At 42.0% G+C, this 19,355-nt stretch overlaps 1 protein-coding gene across 3 annotated transcripts; it reads right to left on the bottom strand.

Moving 5' to 3' along the window:
• Positions 1-161: 161 nt before the first annotated feature.
• Positions 162-18,832, bottom strand: RNF214 (ring finger protein 214). Of its 3 annotated transcripts, XM_043995527.1 has the most exons (16): positions 18,738-18,832; positions 16,565-16,703; positions 15,062-15,623; positions 14,308-14,367; positions 11,633-11,773; positions 11,266-11,405; positions 5,390-5,458; positions 4,382-4,478; positions 4,170-4,258; positions 3,591-3,681; positions 2,673-2,771; positions 2,171-2,547; positions 1,751-1,883; positions 1,447-1,554; positions 1,083-1,178; positions 162-410 (listed from the first exon to the last, which is right to left on the bottom strand). In XM_043995527.1, the coding sequence occupies exons 2-16, from the start codon at positions 16,672-16,674 to the stop codon at positions 345-347; spliced, it is 2,238 nt and encodes a 745-aa protein (XP_043851462.1). In that variant the 5' UTR covers positions 16,675-16,703; positions 18,738-18,832; the 3' UTR covers positions 162-344. The 3 variants fall into 3 exon arrangements, with proteins under 3 accessions (XP_043851462.1, XP_043851463.1, XP_043851464.1); XM_043995528.1 differs by lacking the exon at positions 5,390-5,458; XM_043995529.1 differs by lacking the exon at positions 18,738-18,832 and having other exon boundaries at positions 15,062-15,573; positions 16,565-16,700.
• Positions 18,833-19,355: the final 523 nt, after the last annotated feature.

The raw sequence follows: 19,355 nt of genomic DNA, 5'->3' as shown, positions 1-19,355 counted from the left end.
AGACAGCAAGAGCAGTTTCCTAGGTCATGTCTGTTATACTGTATTTGAAAATAACTCTGGGCAAGAATACCATCATTTCAATGCTATAGTGCATACTATTTTTCCTATGACTTGTACCACCACGGGAAACCGCAAGACCAGGGGGAACGGAAAATTCTGCATAATATACATACTTTCATTTATGAATGTTTGCATACAGACTTTCTATACACACATTACCTATATAATAAAAATGTACATGGCATGAGTACACACTGCTGTATAAATATAGAGCTCTAGAATCTTGAACCCTCTCCTTCCTGTTCATATCTGTCTCTCCTCTTCTTCCTTTCCAGCCAGGTCCATCACTTGAGAGTTGGACAAAAGGGACAAGTGTCATTTGTGTTGGTCTGGGCCCAGAATTTGATACACTGGAAAGGAGAAAGAGAAGCCTCAAGGTTAAGAGTTGTTTGCTGTTGGGGGCCAGGGGAGGGGGAGCAGGAGGAGCAGGTATAGTGCCACTGAGGCTTGAGATGACTAGCAATAAAGGGTAAGGGATAGATACTAGACCACAAGTTCTGACAGTGTGAATAGAGTCCTGGAATAAGCTCAGAAAGACCAGCTCTGGAGCAAGTAAGTAGGTCCTCATTATAGAGAAAATACTAAATTTCAACAATCTGAGAATGCTACTGATATATACCCAATATGATTGGCTCCATATCATGATCCCTTCACGTGCAGAGATGGGTTCTTATTCATTCCCTCCAAAGCCTTTGTGGGAAAGGTTCAGATTTTATTCTGTTGCTCCCACAAGTCAGACAGTTCTGGTAAGTATTCTTGCCTCTGCCTAGTGATGTAGTGAGAATGAAGAACAACTGGATTGTCAGAGAAAATCTGTTTTGAGTAACCAGTGACCCATCTTATTAACAGAGTTCTAAGTCTGGGATCAGATTCATTCCATTCTGCCCATTTAAGGTTCCTCAGCAAAACAAATCTAGGCTAAGCTAAGGGCAAAGACCCACACTGTTGTATGGTTTGTGGCTGTGGCAGCCAGCTGGGTAAAGGAAGGTAAAGAAGGGATAAAAAGGATATATAGCATCTACCTCCTTATGCAACACATGGGCACAGGCCATGGGATGGAGCTCACTGGGCTGAACGATCTTCTGGCACATAAGACACAGCTTGCAGGCAGATGGAGCCTACAGGACAAAGAGAGGCCTGCTTTAAAGTGGTGCTTGTATGGCACAGGATCACTCCTTTCCTCTGTGCCCACGATCCCACATCCATGCCCCCTCTTCTCTAAAACCAAACCTTTCCAATACCACACCCATGCAGACCACTGCCTGGATAGCCTTTCCATTTTCCATGTTCTAACTCAGGTCCTGAGGCAAGAACTCTATGCTTTTCCCCATCTCACAACCCACTAAACCTGCTTGTATCCTAGCTTTCAAGGAAATATATTCTTACATGTGAAGGCCTCCCAGGATAAGACACCTGAGCAGAGGGCAGGAACATGGGAGTGTTTATCTGAGCCAAGGGAGCAGGAAACAAGGGAGCTCGGATCCGACCAAGGGGCTGGAGGCAAAAAATAAAAATTAGAAACAGGGAAGTTTTTAGCAAACTAAGCATTTTTGGAAAAGGAGCCACAGCATTTTTCAGACTAGCAAAATAAGACAGCAGATTATGCATCCCTAGAACAACACCTCTTCCCTCCTAAATGCTTTGTACAAACTTTCTGGGACTGAGCTCTCCCCCGAGGAGCCAGCCTCACCTGAGCACTCGCTGCCAAGCGCTCCTGCTCTGCCAGTCGTGCGGCCACCAGCTGGATCAGCTCCTCCATCGTCAGTCCTGCCATGGTGGTTCGTGCTGTCTTGATCTGCTGAAGGATATTGGTCATCTGTGCCCTAAGGAGGGAAAGGGTTGCAGGGATGAAGCTATCATTCCCTATCTGTGGGAACTCCCATGGGTCTTCCTCTTATACCTGCACCCCAACATATCTCTCGGGGTATTAATCTTTTTTTTTGGGGGGGTGAGGCAATTGGGGTCAAGTGACTTGCTCAAGGTCACTTAGCTAGTAAGTGTCATGGGTCTGAGGCCAGATTTGAATTCAGGTCCTCCTGAATTCAGGGCTGGTGCTCTATCCACTGCACCACCCAGCTGCCCTGGTGTTAATCTTTTTTAAGACACTTACTTGTTGCACTGTGGAAACCGAGCCAGAAGCTTCTCCAGGATCTTTTCTAGTTTGTCCACTGGCTGGGGTCGGTGAGATTCAGTGGGAGCCTTAACACCACCCAAGCCCGGTGGAGGTGGGAGGGAGGTAGCAGGGGACACATGCGGACCATGGGGGCCAACAAGAGAAGCCAAGCCAGGACTGTTTCTCCCATGGGTGACAGGTAGAGGTGGGGAGGGCTGGTTGGGCCTTGAGATAGCAGGGTTCAGCATTGGGAAGGACAGTGCACGAGGGTCTGCACTGGGCATGACCATGGGCATGGTAACCTGCCCAATGGAAAAAGGCATTCGAGGAGCCAGGGAAGGATTAGGTGAAAACACCTGAAGCATGAAGTCTGTCTGCAGAGTAAGAGAGAGAAGAGAAAGAAAAAAGACAATTTAGGAAATGGCAGCAGAAATCATTGGATAGCTATTAAATTGGCCACCGCACAGAGAAGCAGCTTCTCCATTGCCAAGCTACTCACCTCTGAAGGGGGTGGGGGCAGAGTAGGGGTAGGGATCTGTGGAAGACTACTCAGCTTTGCCCCATTCCTCACCAGTTGGATATGGTTATTAAATTGGTCCTAGAAAAGAGAGATTAAGAAATTACCCTGCAGCAGTGAACTGAAAGAGGCACATTAGCTTCATTTTGGATAAGGAAGGCGATGGGAATGTGGTAGAATGAACTTGAAACAACAAAAAACAGAACAGGCTGTTTCTCAAAGTAGTGAGCTCCCTGTCACTGAAAGTGTCTAAATAGCAGGTAGGTGGCATAGTGGAAAGAATGCTGGACCTGTAGTCAGGAAGACCTTGGTTCAAATCCAACCTCAGACACTTACTAACTAACTCTGTGATCCTGGAGAAGTCATTTAAACTTTCTCTGCCTCAGTTTCTTCTTCTATAAAATGAGGATAATAATATCACAACTCCTAGAGTTATTGTGAGGATAAAATAAGATAGCTGTGAAGAGCTTTGTGAATCTTAAAATGTTTTTTAAAATGATAACTTATTAAACTAAGATAAAGGACCATCTGTCAAGAATGATACAGAAAGGGCAGCTAGGTGGCTCAGTGGATAAAGCACCAGCCCTGGAGTCAGGAGGACCTGAGTTCAAATCTGGCCTCAGACACTTGACACTTACTGTATGACCCTGGGCAAGTCATTTAACCCTCATTGCCCCGCCCCCCCCCCCCAAAAAAAAGATACAGAAAAGATTTCTGTATTAGGTGGTTTTCTGGACTAGATAGCCATCCTGGTCCCTTTGAAATCTCAGATAACATAATTCTGTGAAACTTCAACAACACTCTTATGTGTATGTGTATACATCAATGAGACTGTCCATAAATTGCCCACACTACAAAAATTCTTCTCTGCTCAGATTTGCAGCTTTTCATTGGGCTTACCCGAACGCTCTCCTTCATTATCCGAACTCTATTCAATCTTGTCTCCCACTCCTGCTTGGAACGAATTGTTTCCAATGCTGGAGGTGTTGACCTTTCCAAAAAGCAACAAGAAGTTACAGTTAGAGAAAGAAGCTCTGACCTCACTCTTTAAGACAGCAAAACAAAGAGTTAGACTAGTGGGTCTTGAGAAGAAAAAGGGATTATAAAATTGAGGTACTACAGAGAAGTTGCAGAGCAATCAAGTTCTGAGTTCCTTGGCCCACTGTAAATCATACATCTTCTAGTTCTACATTCAAAGTAAGAATTTCCCAACAAAAGAATAGGGCTTTTCTGCCTCACACTATTCTACGGGGGTGCTCCAAATGCCTGGGCAGCAGGTGACTGAATATCAGAAGTTAATCTCCAGAAATTTAAGCCTACCTATTTGGGAAGTTCAATGCACAACTGGAAATTACAGTATCAAAAGTCTGAGAGTGTAGAACTGAACTCGGCAGTGTAGGGTTTCAGAGAGACAGTGAAGTAAAGGCCTACACTTGAACTTCAGACCTCAGAGTTCCAGGCCCCAGGAAAGTGGCTCACTTGATATAGGTCAGATGCAGCTCTGCCTCCTTCTCTGCTTCTTCCAGCTTTAATACCAGCAGTTCTTTCCGACTTTCTAGTGATAAGATCTAAGGAAACCACAAAAAGTCTTATTAACTTGCATCCACGTGGGATTATCTTTGGACAGACAAGCAGACATTTATAGACTTCCACACCAACCCCGGTTTCCAGAGACAGCAGCCCCTCCCTACCTCAGCTTTCCAGGCTCGTTCAGTTTCCTCCATAATGTTTCGGTTGATCTCACCATCCTGATTCTTGAGCTTGTCCAGCTCCATCTCCCATAGCTCCCTGAAGGATGACAACAACAACAACAAAGCACAAGATTGATGGGGTACAGCTTGATGGGGTCAGCAGAGCAAAAATCAGACCCAGAGTTGGTCCAAGATAAAGTTAGAAGGCGATCCTGAACAATAGAGCCTTACTCTAAAGCAAGCGAACTGTTTTAGAGAGATGATGCTTAAAGTACTCTACGATTGTGACATGGTCCTACATTTGAAATTCCAGGAAGAACTAAACACACAGCGTCTAATCAGCTCCACTTGCTAAGAGTTGTATTTAGGAGGCAGAGCCATCAAAAGAAGTCCAACCGTGTCCCAAATTTAAATAAGCCAGAATTAGGAAGACTCAGACTTACTTATTAGAGAGTCTAAGGGTTCCCAACTTGCCTCACCTATGGAAACTGACATGTAGGGTTATATGCAGTAGCACACAACGCCACTACTAATCCTATATCTTGAGGCAATCAAAGAGGAAAATGTCCTTTGAGTACAAAAATATTTACAGAAGCTTTTTTTGTGGTAGCGAAGCACTGGAAACTAAGGGAGGTATGTACACTAACACTTACCTGTCAGGAAACAACTGCTTACCTGCTACCAGATATTGGCTATTTTATTTTCGCCACCCCATTTTCCTAACTATCTCCATGTGTCTTCCATTCCCATTATTTCCCTCCCTCCTTGTTGCATAGATGGTGGCACACTCATATGGCTGACGGCATCAATGAAGAATGGATGCAGAAAGGGCATCTTCCTGTATTATATTTGACTCAAAACAGGATAATAATGGCCAGGAGTAGCAAGATTACTCAGATCAAGGGAGAAGAAAGTGAGGTGAACATTTAAATTACAAATTACATTTCATTTTTTAAAGGTAAAAATGGGGAAGAGGGATGAAAATGATCTTAAGAGAAATAGTCCTACTTTTCCTCAGCCTGTTCTGCGATTAGAGAAACAATTTTATTCTCCTTCTCCTCCTGATTTTCCAGTAACCTGCATGTGTGAGAGAGAGAGAGACCAATTCACTTCCTGAAGTTTCAGCAGCCTTTTCCTCTTTCACACATTACTGCTTTTGCCCAAATCCCTCATCTCCCATTCTGTCTTTCTCAGGGACTACTCAAAGATTTGCCTGGGAAATCAGTCATTCTGCTGACAGCTGGGGTTGACTTGAGTGACCTGGCTAGCTGGAAAGGCAGCTGTCCCCTTTGTCCTTTGCCTCTCTAGAACAGGGTGATCTTTCTCAATCGTGGATCTACAACATAACAGTTCTATTTCCTCCCCCTGCTATATTCTCCACCACTCAGATACTAGGGGAAAACTAGCAGGTGCCATCAGAATTCTCTTGTACATAAAACTTAAGGATGAGTTAGAGCAACAATCCCTCTAATCCATTATTTTTTCTGACAATGGCACCACATTTAAGAGAAAAATAGACTAGCACAGATTTAGGCATTGGAAGAGAATTTAGAGGTTATCTAGTACAGCATGATAGAGCTGCTTTCAATGATGTCCTCAAAAGCACCGCAGACATCTCCTGGGGTTTTTGCACTGTTTTTGTATCCCCTGAGCCTAAGCACAGTGCCTAGCACACAGCAGGCACTTAATAAATGCTTACTGAATGAAAGGTAGGGTTAGAGAGATTATCAAGTCCAATCCTTTCATTTTACAAGTGAGCAAACCGAAACCCAACGAGAAGAAGTAATTTGCTCAAGGTATTAAGTAGCAGAACCAAAATTTGAACCCAGGTCTTGTGACTTCATTTCTAATACTCTTTCTACTAAGTCTTGCTGCCTCTTATCTAGCAAAAACCTATCAACCTAAGTATCACACTACTACTTCATTCGAACAGCAAGCATTTATTAAATTTATCGTTTAATAAACTTATTAAACATCTACTGTTTCAGAGATGACTAGGAGATGCAGTCGATAGAGCACTGGGCTTGGAATCAAGAAAACCTAAGTTGAAATTCAGCCTCAGTCACTCAGTAGCTGCGTGACTCTGGGCAAGTCATTTAACCACTGTCTGCCTCAATTTCCTCAACTGTAAAATGAGGATAATAATAGCACCTACCTTCCATGATTGTTGTGAGGATTCAATGAAATGTTTGTAAAGTGAATAGCAGAGTGCCTGGCACATAGTAGGTGCTTAATAAATGCTTGTTCCATCCCTTTTCCCTTCTCACTATGTTTAGGCTCAGGGAATACAATGCCCTCACACTACTAAAATTAGAAAAATACTTTCTGCCTCATTCCAATGGGAAAAATCTGCCAATATAAGTAAAGGAAGCAGTTCTGTTGAACCATTAGGATTACTAACGGTTCAAATGTTCAGGACCTATACGTGTTCCATAAGTATGGCTTGCTAGCTAGATGTTCTAATAACAATGCTACAATTTTTTTTTAAACCCTAAAACAGCTTTCTTCAAAGAAATTTTACAAGATGCAAAAATAATCATATCTGACCCAATAATTCCATCATTTGAAATATGCTATGGAAGTATTACCAAAATCAAAATGAAAAAACCAATATTCGGGTATTTCCATAGCAATATTACTTGCAATTACAAAAAACTAGATGCAACCTAATTGTCCATCAATAAGGCAATGATTAGACTGTGGAACATGCATGTAAAGGGATACCACAATGCAATTAAGACTACGAATATAAGAAATACAAAGAAATCTAGAAAGATTGTGTTTAAATAATGTAAATTTTAAAAAAGCAAAACCAGAAGACCAGAGTATATACTAATGTGGCCATATAAAAATGAATACAAATATGAAGAAAGAATCATTATGGGGACTTAGATTGACTCAAGGTATATGTTATTGAGTTAAAGCAAATCAAATGTAAATAGTTACCAAGGAAGTTTAATTTTTTTGTTTGTTACTCAATATTAAATTATGAAACTTTTTTTAAAAGGATTTTTACATATATCCTTACCACATTTTTATTAGGTCAAGTAATATTCTCATTTAACAGAATGGGAAATTGATGTTAACATGATTTGTGTTATACTCAACAGTGAGTCAGGGGCCAGGATTAGAACCCAGATCTGCTTTCTCAATGCACTGCCCAATATTTTACTTTAGACTCCTCTGCTTTCAATATGCTTAGGTCTCTTCTACCTCAAAAAAACAAAAAAATGCTTCACATGATCCTGATGTCCTCCTAAGGTAACTATACTATTTCTCATCTTCCTTTTGTCAGACTTTCCAAATGAATGGCCCACACCTGCTGCCTCTATTTACTTATTACCCATTCTCTCTTTAATCTCCATGTAATATGGCTTCCATATTACCACTCCACTGAAATTGTACTCTTGATGTCACCCACAACCTTCTTCCTCCATCTCTATTGTCCTTGACTTCTCAGCAACCATTTGCCACTCTTAGCCACTGTCTTCCTGACACTCACCTTCCTTGGCCTGTGTGACACTGCCCTACCCTCCTTGTCCTCTCAGCTAACTATTGTTTTTCTCTCTTCCATCCCCTACCTCATGTAAGCATTCCTCAAAGTATATCCCTCCCTCCTCTCCCTACTCCTCCACCCAAGAGATGGAAGGCACCACAGAGTTCATCTAGCCCAACCGTCACATTTGCAGATAAGAAAACAAGCCCAGAAAGGTTACATGACTTAGCAAGAACTGGAATTTGAAGCTGGGTCTTCTGAAAGTCAAGGTCTGTTTTCACTGCACCACACACTTGGATGTTATACTGTCACCTCAAACTTAACATGTCAAAAGCCAAACCATATCATCCCACAAACTGACTACCCCTCCTGACTTCTTAATTTTCAACAACTGCAGCAGTATTCTCAATCACTCACATTCAGAACCTCAAGACTTTCATCTCTAGCTTTGTTCTTTTCCTTGCTTCCTATATCCAATGAGTCACCAGACTCTATTGATTATTTCTTTTTTTTGTTTTGTTTTGTTTTTTTGTGTGTGAGGCAATTGGGGTTAAGTGACTTGCCCAGGGTCACACAGATAGTAAGTGTCAAGCATCTGAGGCCGGATTTGAACTCGGGTACTCCTGACTCCAGGGCCGGTGCTCTATCCACTGCACCATCTAGCTGCCCCTTGATTATTTCTTCATAAAGTCTCTCCCCTATTTCCCATTCCTATAGCTACAACCCTAGTTCAGGATGTTATCCCCTCACTTAGTTACATTTATCCAATTTATCCTACACACAGCAGCCAAATTAATCTTCCTAAAACGCCACTTTCATTACATTACTCCATCGCCCAACAATTTCCAAAGGCTCCTCATTACTAAAAAGAGAAAGTCCACAGATTAAGGTCTTCCACAACCTGGCCCCAATCTATCCATCCTTCCAATCTTATACTCTACTCCCTCCCAACATGAACTCTCTACTCCAGCCTGGTCAGTCATCATTTACTGTACCTCAAACATACCGAGCACATATTTTTACCCAAACTATTCCTCAGACCAGAAATTCACCCTAACTAAATCCCACCCACCTTTCTTCCCAGGCAAAGCTCAAGTGCTACCTCTTCCACAAATCACTCTTTGATCACACTAACAGAAAGAGGTTTTTCCTTTCTCTGATTTCAATCTTTGGCAGTATTTATTGCTCATTAGCAAAATTTATATGCTCCTTTGTATTTATTGTTAGTTAATTTTTTACATATGGATTGCTCACCAAGAAGACAATTAATTGCATGAAGGGGAGGACCTTATACTGACACTTTTTTCATTTCCCACAATGCTTTCTATCTAATAAGCCTTAATTTCTTGATAAGCCTTTAATTTTCAAATACTAACCTGAGAGTATACCAGCTAAATAGAGAAGCAGGTGAGTTTCCATAAAGGCCTTAACCATCACTTTATTTTCTATTCAGGAGAAATGGATTTTTCCAAAATAATTTATACAAAATTATATCCCAGATCACCTGGTAAGGCAGTATTTCCATATATGAAATGCACCAGCATCCCTACCTAAGCACTGAATTTGGTGTCAGTACACTTGATTTCAAATCCCTGACCTACTTCCTGGTTGTGTGGGCAAGTCACTAAACCTGAGATAGTTTCCTCATCTAGGATAAGGAAATGAGGACAATAATAATTGTATTACCTACCTCACAAGACTGTGGTTAGGACCAAATAAGAAAATTGTGTAAAGTGCTTTGTAAACAAGCTATTATCACTCTAATATGCATCAAGAACAAAGAATGCAACATAAAAGCAAAATGAACTGATTGGCATTGCAGTATTTCTGCTACCCATCCTGAGTTTCAGACAGAAACATGGATCAATTGATGGATCACTCAAAATACAAGTTCAGCATCTCATATGAGAAAGTACTATTCATTGCCTTTCTCTGAGTTTTACTGTCAAAGTCAGGAAGCTTGGAATGCAGCCCTACCCCAAGGATAATGTGGTAGTGGCCTCACCTTTCTGATACTAGCAACAACCTTGAAGGATCCAACCTAGGAAGCAACTCAAGCCAGAAACTGCCCCCAGAGTAAACAGCCACAAGATACTCTCCATGCCAACTAGAAAGGTTTTCCAAGGGAAATGTAGATACATGACAAAAGTCAGTATTTCTCCTATTTGAGAGAGTGTGTGTATATCCATTTCAGATGTGTTTACCTGGTACCTTACTCCAAACAGTTCAAGAACTTTACAGCTTTCTTTTTAATATTATTCAACCTCAAAATATCCATTTCAGATAGGAAAGGAACAATGCCATGATTCCTATTTAGAAGGAATGAGCACCAAGGAATTAAGGTGTTTGTTCAAAGCTCCCCAAAAAGTACTTGCTGCATGTAGCTCTATAGTCACACAACAAATATCTGATTGCAATCTAAGAACACAATCCTCTAACGAGGTACTGTGGAGTATAACAAAAGAAACTTTAAATCTCCATGAAGAGACAAAATATAAATACATGAAAGGTTAACTAGTAATAAAAGTAGGGACAAGAACAAATATGAGTCCAGAAAAGAGTAAAACTATAGTAGACTAATTTGAGAGGGGAAAGGTTCATAGAAAGGGTGATTCCTGAGGACGGATCTTGTCAGACAATTAAGATCTGCACAGGCAGAAGAGGAGGGAAAAGAACGTTCCAGACAAAAGGAACAGTATGAGCAAAAGTCAAGAGTCAGTAACAAACAAGACATGTTGAAGATCATAACATTCCTTCAAAGAAATGGCTGCATTTCGGAATAGCAACCTAGAGCCTCGTGACCATAGTTCACACAAATGAAGACAATCCCTACACATAAACTATACCAATAACAGGATGAGTTAATAAGCAGAAAGACTTTATTTTTTTCATTTGAGAAAAAAGCCCTATACTTAAAAGAACAGAGGAAGATAGTAGAGTAGTACTTAGGGAAAATCCCACTGAAAAACCAAGTGAGACTTCCAACACTGTAATAAGAAGTAAAAATCTTAATTATACGTGAAAACCACTCACTATAATAAAAAAGACAGCACTAACTTAAAGAGTTTATGTCAAATGTAAGTCTCTCACAGGTTATTTTATACTCGGAAAATACATAGCCTCATGAAATTACAGAATCTTAGAGCTGGAACAGACCTTGAAGCTCATTCAATCTGACCCCAGCCAAAGGCACGATCCATTCTACAACAACCCTGACAAGTGGTTATTAAGCCTTTGTTTAAATATCCTTAGTTACTCTTCTTCTTAACTTACTGGTGTAACATACCTCTGCTATTGACTTAGAAACCAGTAAGACCATAAGTGGCACCAGCTCAATGGATCTGCAGATCCCAAAGGGTTTTCCTTTATTCTTAACAGAATGAATTACCTTCTGTTCTTCTCACAGAGCTTCTCAATTTCAGCTTTCAGGTCCTGCTCCTTCTGAAGAAACTCCTTCTTTTCCTTCTCTATCTTCTTCTTTGTTTCCTGTCGTTTGATGGTCACATCCTGGATGGCCTTTAATATCTCCTAAGGTTTTAACAATCATACAATACAGGAGGTAACTTTTTGACGTTTGGCTCAAAGATTATCTCCACTCAACACATATATGTGAGAGAAGAGTGCAGCCAGAAAGAACACTCCAAAAAGGTTTTAAGTGTTTTGCTAAGGTATTTATATCTCTCCTCATTTCCACTGAGAAAAAAACAAAAGCAAAGTCTGATCAGAGGCTAAAACAAGCCTACATGCTGGAATACCTGATGACTCTTCATCTCTTCTTCTCTTCGCTGCTGTAATTGCTTTAGCTGCACCTGAAGTTGATTCTCCACCTGCCTCTGCTTGTCCAATACTTCCTGGTACCGCTCCTTCAGCAGTGTCCTTTCTGTCATCATTTTATCCTGGCAGTGACCATAGGAGGAAAGGTGGTGGGGTTTTATATTATTTATTCACTGAACGAGGAAAGTTGACTTTCCAAAAGAGAGAAGGACAAAAGGTGCAACACCAAAGAACAAACAGCCTCAATTCAATTTAACAAAAGCACATATTAAATGCCCACTATGTACTAAGCAAATGCACTAAGCGTCGAGGACACAAAGACAAACAACAAAATAGTTCCTGCCCTCAGAGAGCTTACATTCTAACCAAATACATCCCAAGAAGGAAGACTGGTGAGCCCTTTAGAGAATCCCCAGAGAAGGGACAAAGAGCCTGGGAAGGATTCCTTTCTGTTATACTCCATTCTGTTGGATTGTCTAGAAAACTTTTCAAAAAAGGAAAAAACTCCTCATTGAATGATTAGGCATCCAAGTCTCTAAAAGACCATGGCTCAATTCTGCCAGTGCCTTCATGACTCACCTCAAATTTTCTACCTTTATCAACAAATCAAGGACAGTGTTACTCACCTTTCAAGGAGGTTCTGCATCTTTACTAAAAAGGCTCAAGTTAATGGTTTCTGAAAGCACTTAGCATACGGTCACCATGTAAAATTTAGACTCAAACAGCATTAACAGTACACATTCAAACTGGGCTGGTTTGTTAGGAAAGGAATGTAACATAAGGCATGTTTAAAACCTCTACAAGTGAAAATACCTCATCACCAAAGCAAAAACAACAGCCTCTCCAAGAAAGTATAACATCAGGCCAAGCTAATTACCTTGGGCTGAGTGATGAAATGGAGCCAGGATACCTCCAAATAAACAAAGGAATTCTATCTCTGCTAACTTTACTACCACCACCCAAGGGATCAAGAGTTTCTCTTCTTCAGGCTTTCCCTTTTTACTTCTCTCTAGCTCCCTATTCTCCATGGTGAGTCTTCAGGACAGCAGTCAGGTAGGGTGAAAGGAGCTATTTCATATCAACTTGATCACAGGTAAGTTAGAGGTAATAACAATAACTTACATTTACACCACAGCTGAGGAATCACTTTCGGCACAACCACCCTTTGATGTAGGGACATAACCTCAGAACTAATCTGCCTTGACTTGCCATCACTTTGTGATAACACCACATTTCACTGCTGGTTGGCCAGTTTATTCCTTTACCCTGAACTTCGACATCCTTTCTTGTCAAGCACCAGGTCCACCTGAGTTTCAGGTTGAATCTATCCTTTCTTTACCCACCCACGCTCCCCAACATTTCACCTAGCACTGCTTTATGGTAAAAGTTTCTCTTCTCCAAGTTTTTTTCATCTAGCTAGACAAATACCCTACAGAGACTGTTTCTCCATTTTCAAACCTTTTTCCTACTTTTTCCAGTTACCTCATATCATTGTTTCCATCTGCCCTCATAGAAACTTCAACTTCCCCAAATCATTCCACTTTCCCATCTCAAACTACTTGCTTTTAGTCTTTGTACCTGACCCCGACTTCATTCATATACCTTGCCCTGAAGGCTCTCTCTCTGACCCCAAGATGTCTGCATTAACAGCCTTCTTTCATTACAACAAAGATACACTCAAATGAACATATATTTGGGGGTTGGGGTTTTTGCGAAGCAAGGTGATCACTGATAAAATATAGTACAAATGAATGCAGTCTTCTGCCTAGGCTCAAAAAATCAATGACAAAAGCACAGGATGGAGACAAAAGCAACTTAGGTGAAAAAAGACTGAAGAATTTTATCTGACTACAAACTCAATACAAACTAGGTCACATGGCTATTATACTTAGCCTACATTACCAGAAGAATAATGCCCCAAACAAGATAGTATTTCCACTGCAGTCTACACTGATTAACCCACAACTAGAATGCCAGATTCCATTCTGGGCACCGCATTTAAAGACAATGGCATACTAGAATGTATACAGGGAAGGCCAATAAATCACTTCTTCATATATGTTTTCATATATTTCAAAGGCTATCATGTGGACAAAGAATTAGACATTCTGTTTAATACTAATAAAAGCTAACATTTACATAGAACTTTGAGGCTGACAAGATACTTTGATCCTCACAACAACACTATGAAATTGGTGTTATTTTTATCTTCATTTTACAGATGAGGAAACTGACACTGACAGAGAGAGATTAAGTGACTTGCCTAGGGTCACACAGCTAATAAGTATCAGGATTCAAACTAAGTTCTTCCTGCTTCCAAGTCCAGCATACTGTCCTTCTGCCCCTTTAGCTGCCTCAAAAGGGAAGTACTAAGTGAAAAGTTACATAATAAAAAAATCTCATCAAAACGTTAAGAAAGAGTTTTTTAAAAATCTGAGCTATTCAAAGTAAAATGGGCAGATATGTGAAATGGTTAACTTCCTATCAATGGAAATACTCAAGCAATAAGACTGGATGACTACCTGTCAAAGATATTGTAAGGAATTCTAGATCTATGTGAAAGACGACACTAGAAGCTCTTAAAGAACCTTTCTAAATCTCTAAGATTCCATGACTCCTAATCAGTGAGCTTCATGATCACCATGCAAATACCTACCAAATTCTTTTCAATATCCTGATCTGTATTCACCTCCAAATCAGCAGTCTTGAAGTCAGTCTGCAAAGGGAAAAGTAATCACATTCAGAGCCGTTTGGAGACACTTTAAAGTAGTAAAATTGCTCCAAGACTGATATTCTTCCCTCCATCACAGAGTGCCCCTGACACCCCTAAGGAGCCAACCCTTTGCTATTCCTTCTGTCAATTATGGAGTAAGGGAAACAAGGTGGATACTATAATAAACAATCATCCTTGAAAACAGCCTCAAGCAAAGACCCAGCAATAGACTGAAAGATGAGTCTAAAAGCTGGAGATGGTAACTGGGTTTACTAGAATCTATTTCCTCCTCTGATAAAGCACTCTAGTTCCTAGAAGAAATAACACTACCAGGCAAGGCGCACTATACTTTCAAGGGCGTAGGTATAGATAAATAAAGATCTTTAGCACAAGGAGAAACATGAGCAAACCTGAATCCTAAATGAACAATTCTTACTATGAGGGACATAAAACTCCATACATGTCAATTAAACAGTGTGAAGAATTAATTCTAGGGCATAAAGTTGCTAATTACATCAGTCTAAACACTGTTTACTTAGCAAAAGGATGGAGCTATATAGAAGTAATGCTAGACATCTTTGTAACAGCAACCCACAAAGAATGGCACAGTATGTTCTCCATCAGATATGAGAAACTGTCCCCACCCTCAACAATATCCCCAAGTTCTGGTTTTGACATTTGAAACCTGACACTTGACCTGCACAGCAATGTTCTGAGAGAGCTTCAAGGATGAGCCATCCTGATCCACATCCTGACCAGCTCTGTCTCCTGAAACCCCATTCTCCCCATTTGGTGGAGGTCGGTAATCCAGGCCTGTATCTTCGCTACCTTCCAGTGGAGCAGAAGCTTGTATTTCCTCTTCTGAACAATCTCTGGAGGCATTCTGATGGTTCACAGGGCACTCTGCCTCAAAGTACAGAGAAGGTGGCTGCAGGCTATCACCAGAGTGTATGTGTTCCTCTCCTCTTGCTATAGTGGTCAAATCCTCCAAATCAGACTGACAAGCTTCATTACCCAGGGACAAAGTCTGACTGTCTATAGAACCATTTCCAGGAAGATCAAGAGCTGTGGATTCCAAGTCGCCTCCTAAGGTCACATGGTCCTCTGTGGTTGGTAACATGTCACCTGCTGATGAACCAGGATTCATTTTTGCATGTTCCAAACTAACATCTCTGCTATTCTCCTTGGTTATCACTTGGTCGCTAGATCCTATCAACAGAGACAAGCTCTTGTTTTCCTGCACAGATGTATCTCTTGGGCTGTTGAAAATACAAGTTAAAATTACTGTGGCTTCCCATAATTTTCTCTCCATCACAATCTTGAAAAAGAATCTGTTAAATTCAATCCCATTCACCCCATGCTACTACATAGATTAATTTATTTTATTTATAAAAGGAACCACAAATCAGGAAATCCAGGTAATTCTATTTTACTTTAATGTGTTTCCATGGGTGAAATAAATTCTTTATGTACTAATGAATTCACTAACATTATCTACTAATAAATTCATTCAACAAGCTGTAACTGATTAATAAACACTATGAGAAGGATGGAACTGTGGAAGAGGAATCATGGTTGGCCTGGAAGGGCAGAAGTAGGACCATCAGATAGACAGTATAGGGAAGCAGATTCTAAGTTAGTGAACAATTTTCTAAAAATGGAATGGGTGTTCAAGTGGAGACTGAATAACCACTTGTTGGGGATGTTGTAAATGCCATTAAGAACTTGCATAGAGGTTGGACTAGATAATCTCTTCCATCCTCAAGTTCTGTAACTCTATGATTCTATTGTAAGCCGAAGAAGATGCAGTCACTACCCACAAGGAACTTAAGTTGGAAGGACAAAACTTATATCATATGTGAAACAGTAAGAGAATACTAAAAAAAAAAATGAACCAGTGAAAGTTAATAAATAGGATGATGTTTTTTACAGATTAGGAAAATGCAAAGTTAAACCACAGTAGGGCTAATTAGAGGTTTCTTAGAGGAGATGAATTGGCAGTAAGAATAGGATCAAAAGGAACTAAAAGAGTAAAATTCTTTCATTTCAGATTCAGTTTGAGCATCTCACAAAGTATATGAATCTGTCCATTAAGACCAAGAATATTCATCAGAAGAAAGAGCATTAAACTTTTCCCAAGAATTTAGCAAATATTTTTAAGCACCCATTTGCAACTTTCCAACAACTACCCACACGTTACCTGAGACCATCAGGGAGACCTTCCTCTGTGTTAGAACCACAGGAGGCAGAAGCAGTTTCTTGAGAAGCAAGAGCAGAGGCCGAATCACTGCTTAGTTCAGAAGCCATCATGCTCTCTGCATTCAGAAACAAATCCCAGGCTGCAAGTATCAAAGCATTGAAACAAATTTATCTCTCCCATTCAAAATGTTCACAAATTAGAAATATCCCAGAGAAACAGGGGAAAAGAAGGGTTAGTTCTAAAAGGCTCTTCTATTTCAGAGTATTACTGGTCACTGGATTGACTCCAGTAAATACCTACTCTTCAGTATTTGCCATTATTTATATCAGAAATATGGGACTCTTTATAGTAATTTTGTTTAAAACATGTAAAAATGCATTAATTTAAAATCAAAATATAAAACAATGGCTCTCAAAGTGTAGTCCTTGAGAACTACCCCCTTTTCTGTAGCCTACTGGCCCAATTCTTTGTATTCAGTATTTTTCTTTTTTTTTTTTAGTGAGGCAATTGGGGTTAAGTGACTTGCCCAGGCTCACACAGCTAGTAAGTGTTAAGTGTCTGAGGCCAGATTTGAACTCAGGTACTCCTGACTCCAGGGCCGGTGCTCTATCCACTGCGCCACCTAGCCGCCCCTGTATTCAATATTTTTAATAATTAAAATCCATTATTTTTCAATTTGAATGAAACTATATACTTGCACATATGTGCATTCTTATGTGCACAGACATGTGTACAATATACACAAATAGGTCTGGACACATATAATGTATATATGTACACATATTACATATAGCTTGCAAGCCATGTTATACATGTACATATACACTCATGCATATGTAAAAGCTATAACACCGTTACAGGTGTTATATGGATGTGTAAACACATATGCATGATTATCTTTATCTTTCCATTAATTCCAGGGAGGTTTTTTGTTTCTGTTTTGGGGTAATGTCAAAGAGCACAGTGGAGTGGTGCACCCACTTAAGACTCTTGAATTACCACATGAGTATCAAAGGCTATAAAGGAAATAAACATGTATATAGCACCTACTACTTGTCAGGCACTGGTGACAAATACCTCAAATGAGAAAGCAGGTAACACTACTACCAAACAGATATGTGGAAACCACTGGCAAGAAAGCTTTTCCTTCATCCCTCAGATTCATAGTTACCTCTGAGACACGGAATAAGGAACAGAATATAACTTTGGGGACAGTAAGAGTTTTTGTTTTGTTTTGACAAAGGTACTTGGGCCTCCCAGGTTCTTGACGAGATAGGGTGATGATTTGTCACTGATTTGCTCTGGGATATCCTATGCCTCCGTTTCCTTTGCTACATAAGTGAGAGTATCATCTATTCCCCGGGGAGAGCTTCTTTCAGTTCCTGGCCCAAAGCAAAAGGTTAACTAACCAGGGTTAAGATTATCGCTATTAAAGAGCCAGAGCATCCATATACAAAATAAAGTTTGGGGAGAGGAAAGCCTGGGTACCCCCTCAGTTGGTCCTGAAAGACACCGAATCCAGGCAAGCCCAAAGGAATGGAAAGTGAAAGGGAGGGGAAGGTGACCTACGGGTACTTGGGGCAGGAGGGTGCTGCACTTTGGGGGCCGGGTGTGGGGGCGAGGATCGGCTTTGCATGGCATTGCATGCCCCGCCCCTCCCCACCCCACCCTTCGGAATGTGTCCCCAAGGGGAGAGGCTGAGGAAGGTGGGGTGCAGAGAGGAGACAAAGAAGGGTGATGGAATACTGCACGCACAGCCACAAGGCTAAAGGGAGTCTACTCACCCAGCTCTCCCCCCCACACTTCCCCACATCCACCCCCGCAGTCCGCTGCCCACGACGTGCACTGCGCCCCCCTCCCCCCACGGCCCCGGCCCCGAGCAGGCCCGCACGCCCACCCCCCCTCCCCCCGCCCCGGCGTCCATCCCGGTCAGGGCCCCCTCTGCCCAAACCCGGCTCCCTCCCAGCCCCCCCACCCAAGCTGGGCCCCCTCCAGCCCCGTCACAACCCCTCCCGCCCCGCCCGGGCGCCCCCTCCCCATGGCTCGCCCTCCCCCCGCCCCACTTCCCACCGCGCTCTCTCCCAGGGCCGGCCGCGCGGCCACGGGGACAGGGCGGGGTTGGGGGGGAAAGGGGAGAAGGTCTGGGGTCTAGGGCTGGGGGCCAGGGACGCACCTGAGCGGGTGGAGCGCACGGCCGGGGGGAGGGGGGAGGGGGGTCCCGAGGAAGGGGGAGGGGGAGGGGTCGGGAGCCGGGCCGCGCGCAGCACCTCCCACTTCCGGCGGCGGGGAGCGCAGGGAGCTAGACCCCGGGAGGAGAGGGGAGAAGAGAGGCCCTCTGGCTAGAGGAGAGCGCCGCGCCTCCCCCGACGGCGCCCCCTGCCGGTCACAGCCGGGAGTCTAGCAAGCGAGCTAAGGGCACCTGAACCCTACGAAGTCGAAAGGGGGGACGTCCCCATGAGTGAAATTAAGAAAGAATTCTTTTTACAAGAGGCCCGAAAAAGGCGGGGAAAGAGGGAGAAGGGGAGGAAATAAGCATTTATATGGCGCGCACTGTGCTAAGCGCTTTTTTTAAAACAAATATTCTTTCATTTGCTAATGAGAGAATTTCTTCTTTAAAGAAGGAAGAGAGATTCTAATAAAGGAAAGACTCTCAGGAATCCCCGAGGAAACAGCGCAACTTCATCCATGCTTGCACTAGCAGGAGGAGGAAACCTCAACCCCTAACCCGCCACCTCTGAGGCCTGCCCAGCCTCTTCCTCCCCCGCCCTCTCCCGCAGGATCGATGTGTGAT

The sequence above is a fragment of the Dromiciops gliroides genome, chromosome 3, assembly GCF_019393635.1.
Source record: "Dromiciops gliroides isolate mDroGli1 chromosome 3, mDroGli1.pri, whole genome shotgun sequence".
NCBI lineage: Eukaryota > Metazoa > Chordata > Mammalia > Microbiotheria > Microbiotheriidae > Dromiciops > Dromiciops gliroides.
This window is presented reverse-complemented; position numbering and strand designations above follow the sequence as displayed.

Coding starts and splice junctions, on each gene's coding strand:
- RNF214 (XM_043995527.1), bottom strand. CDS start 16,674: ATGATGGCTTCTGAACTAAGCAGTGATTCGGCCTCTGCTCTTGCTTCT. Junction 5,459..11,265: donor CTCTGTGAGAAGAACAGAAG/GTAATTCATTCT, acceptor TCACACATGCAG/GTTACTGGAAAATCAGGAGG. Junction 1,179..1,446: donor ATCCTGGGAGGCCTTCACAT/GTAAGAATATAT, acceptor TTTGTCCTGTAG/GCTCCATCTGCCTGCAAGCT.